The following is a 1,587-nucleotide window of genomic DNA, read 5'->3' on the forward strand; positions in this document are numbered from 1 at the left end:
TCTTTACAGTCTTTATTTTACAGTTAAATTAATGTTTATCAAATAAAGTTTAATGTTACAACTAATCAGGATATCCCTTTAAATCCTCATTAAAACATGACAGAACCAGGATTCATGACATAAATTAAAAAAGCATCAACCAGCATAAAAAAATTTCTAYATAAAAATCCTTAAACTCTGCAGCCATGACACATCCACTGTCAAACACGTGCTTTTATTGTGAAAGAGCAAAGTTTGCTTTTGTTTGAAACGTGCTCAGCCTCTACAAGAAGAAAGCCATGCTTCTGTTTTAAAGAGCAAAACTACAAATACTTTAGAAAAATAAAACCCGTCAGCCACAATGTGTCATAAAAAGCGTTGCAGATTAAAAAAGTGTAGAACAGATTATCACAGAGGGAATGAAAAAACAAACGTGTGCTTTCAAACGGCAACGATAAGGAAAAGGATGCACAAGGCGAGCCTCACATATTCCAGCTGAGCTTCCTCTGGAGAAAGATTCGTTTGTTGGGATCCAGGCGGGAAGAGAGGAGAGAAAGAAACGCGTGAAGATAAACGAGGAGRGACAAGAGAAAGTGCAGGAGAAAGGAAGAGAAATAACGGTTCTGACACGTCACTGCTGACCAACAATCTGCTCCGAGAAGTACCTTCATTTATCCATTAAGTGGCTTTGAATGACCGTTCTTTGTTTAGTTCTGAAGACATGTTACAGCTGAAGAGCAGCCAGAGTTCCTGAACATCAAGAAATTAGAAAAAGGCTTTAATCTGGATTAAACTAACTCCCTGTCTGCCTTCAATTATTGACACTTTATAGTGGGATCAGTTTGTGTTTTACAATCGAGCTGATTCTGTGTTTCTGTGGATTTATGTGAACATGGCTGCAGGGACTAAATGTTTGTTCTGAAGCAAATGAAAACAGAAGTCATGACAGTAAAGTTTACTGTACTACTACACAGATCCTGAGTACCAGCAGGGGTACTCAGACCACAGTTTAAAGGAGACATTATGACGCTTTTAAATCCTTCACTTAGGGTCTATATAAACTGCAACACTTTGGTCTGAATTCCTCCTTATTGTAGCTCCACAAGCCCCGCCCATTTTCTGGGGCATGTCTCAGAAACGATGCTTTTAAACCCTTCACTTAGGGTCTATATAAACTGCAACACTTTGGTCTGAATTTCTCCTTATTGTAGCTCCACAAGCCCCGCCCATTTTCTGGGGCATGTCTCAGATACGATGCTTTTAAATCCTTCACTTAGGGTCTATATAAACTGCAACACTTTGGTCTGAATTTCTCCTTATTGTAGCTCCACAAGCCCCGCCCATTTTCTGGGGCATGTCTCAGATACGATGCTTTTAAATCCTTCACTTAGGGTCTATATAAACTGCAACACTTTTGGTCTAAATTCCTGCTTATTGTAGCTCCACAAGCCACGCCCATTTTCTGGGGCATGTCTCAGATACGATGCTTTTAAATCCTTCACTTAGGGTCTATATAAACTGCAACACTTTTGGTCTAAATTCCTGCTTATTGTAGCTCCACAAGCCACGCCCATTTTCTGGGGCATGTCTCAGATACGATGCTTTTAA

The 1,587-nt window shown here is 39.7% G+C and overlaps 1 protein-coding gene across 1 annotated transcript in view; it reads right to left on the bottom strand.

Moving 5' to 3' along the window:
• The window catches only part of LOC106536074 (uridine-cytidine kinase-like 1), a gene marked incomplete at both ends in the record, with an annotated part of 27,687 nt that overhangs the window by 5,672 nt on the left and 20,428 nt on the right, over positions 1 to 1,587 (bottom strand). Inside the window, 1 exon segment of the mRNA XM_014033245.1 lies at positions 466 to 485. Coding sequence (XP_013888699.1) covers positions 466 to 485 — 20 coding nt within the window.

Source organism: Austrofundulus limnaeus, unplaced genomic scaffold (assembly GCF_001266775.1).
Source record: "Austrofundulus limnaeus strain Quisiro unplaced genomic scaffold, Austrofundulus_limnaeus-1.0 Scaffold1673, whole genome shotgun sequence".
NCBI lineage: Eukaryota > Metazoa > Chordata > Actinopteri > Cyprinodontiformes > Rivulidae > Austrofundulus > Austrofundulus limnaeus.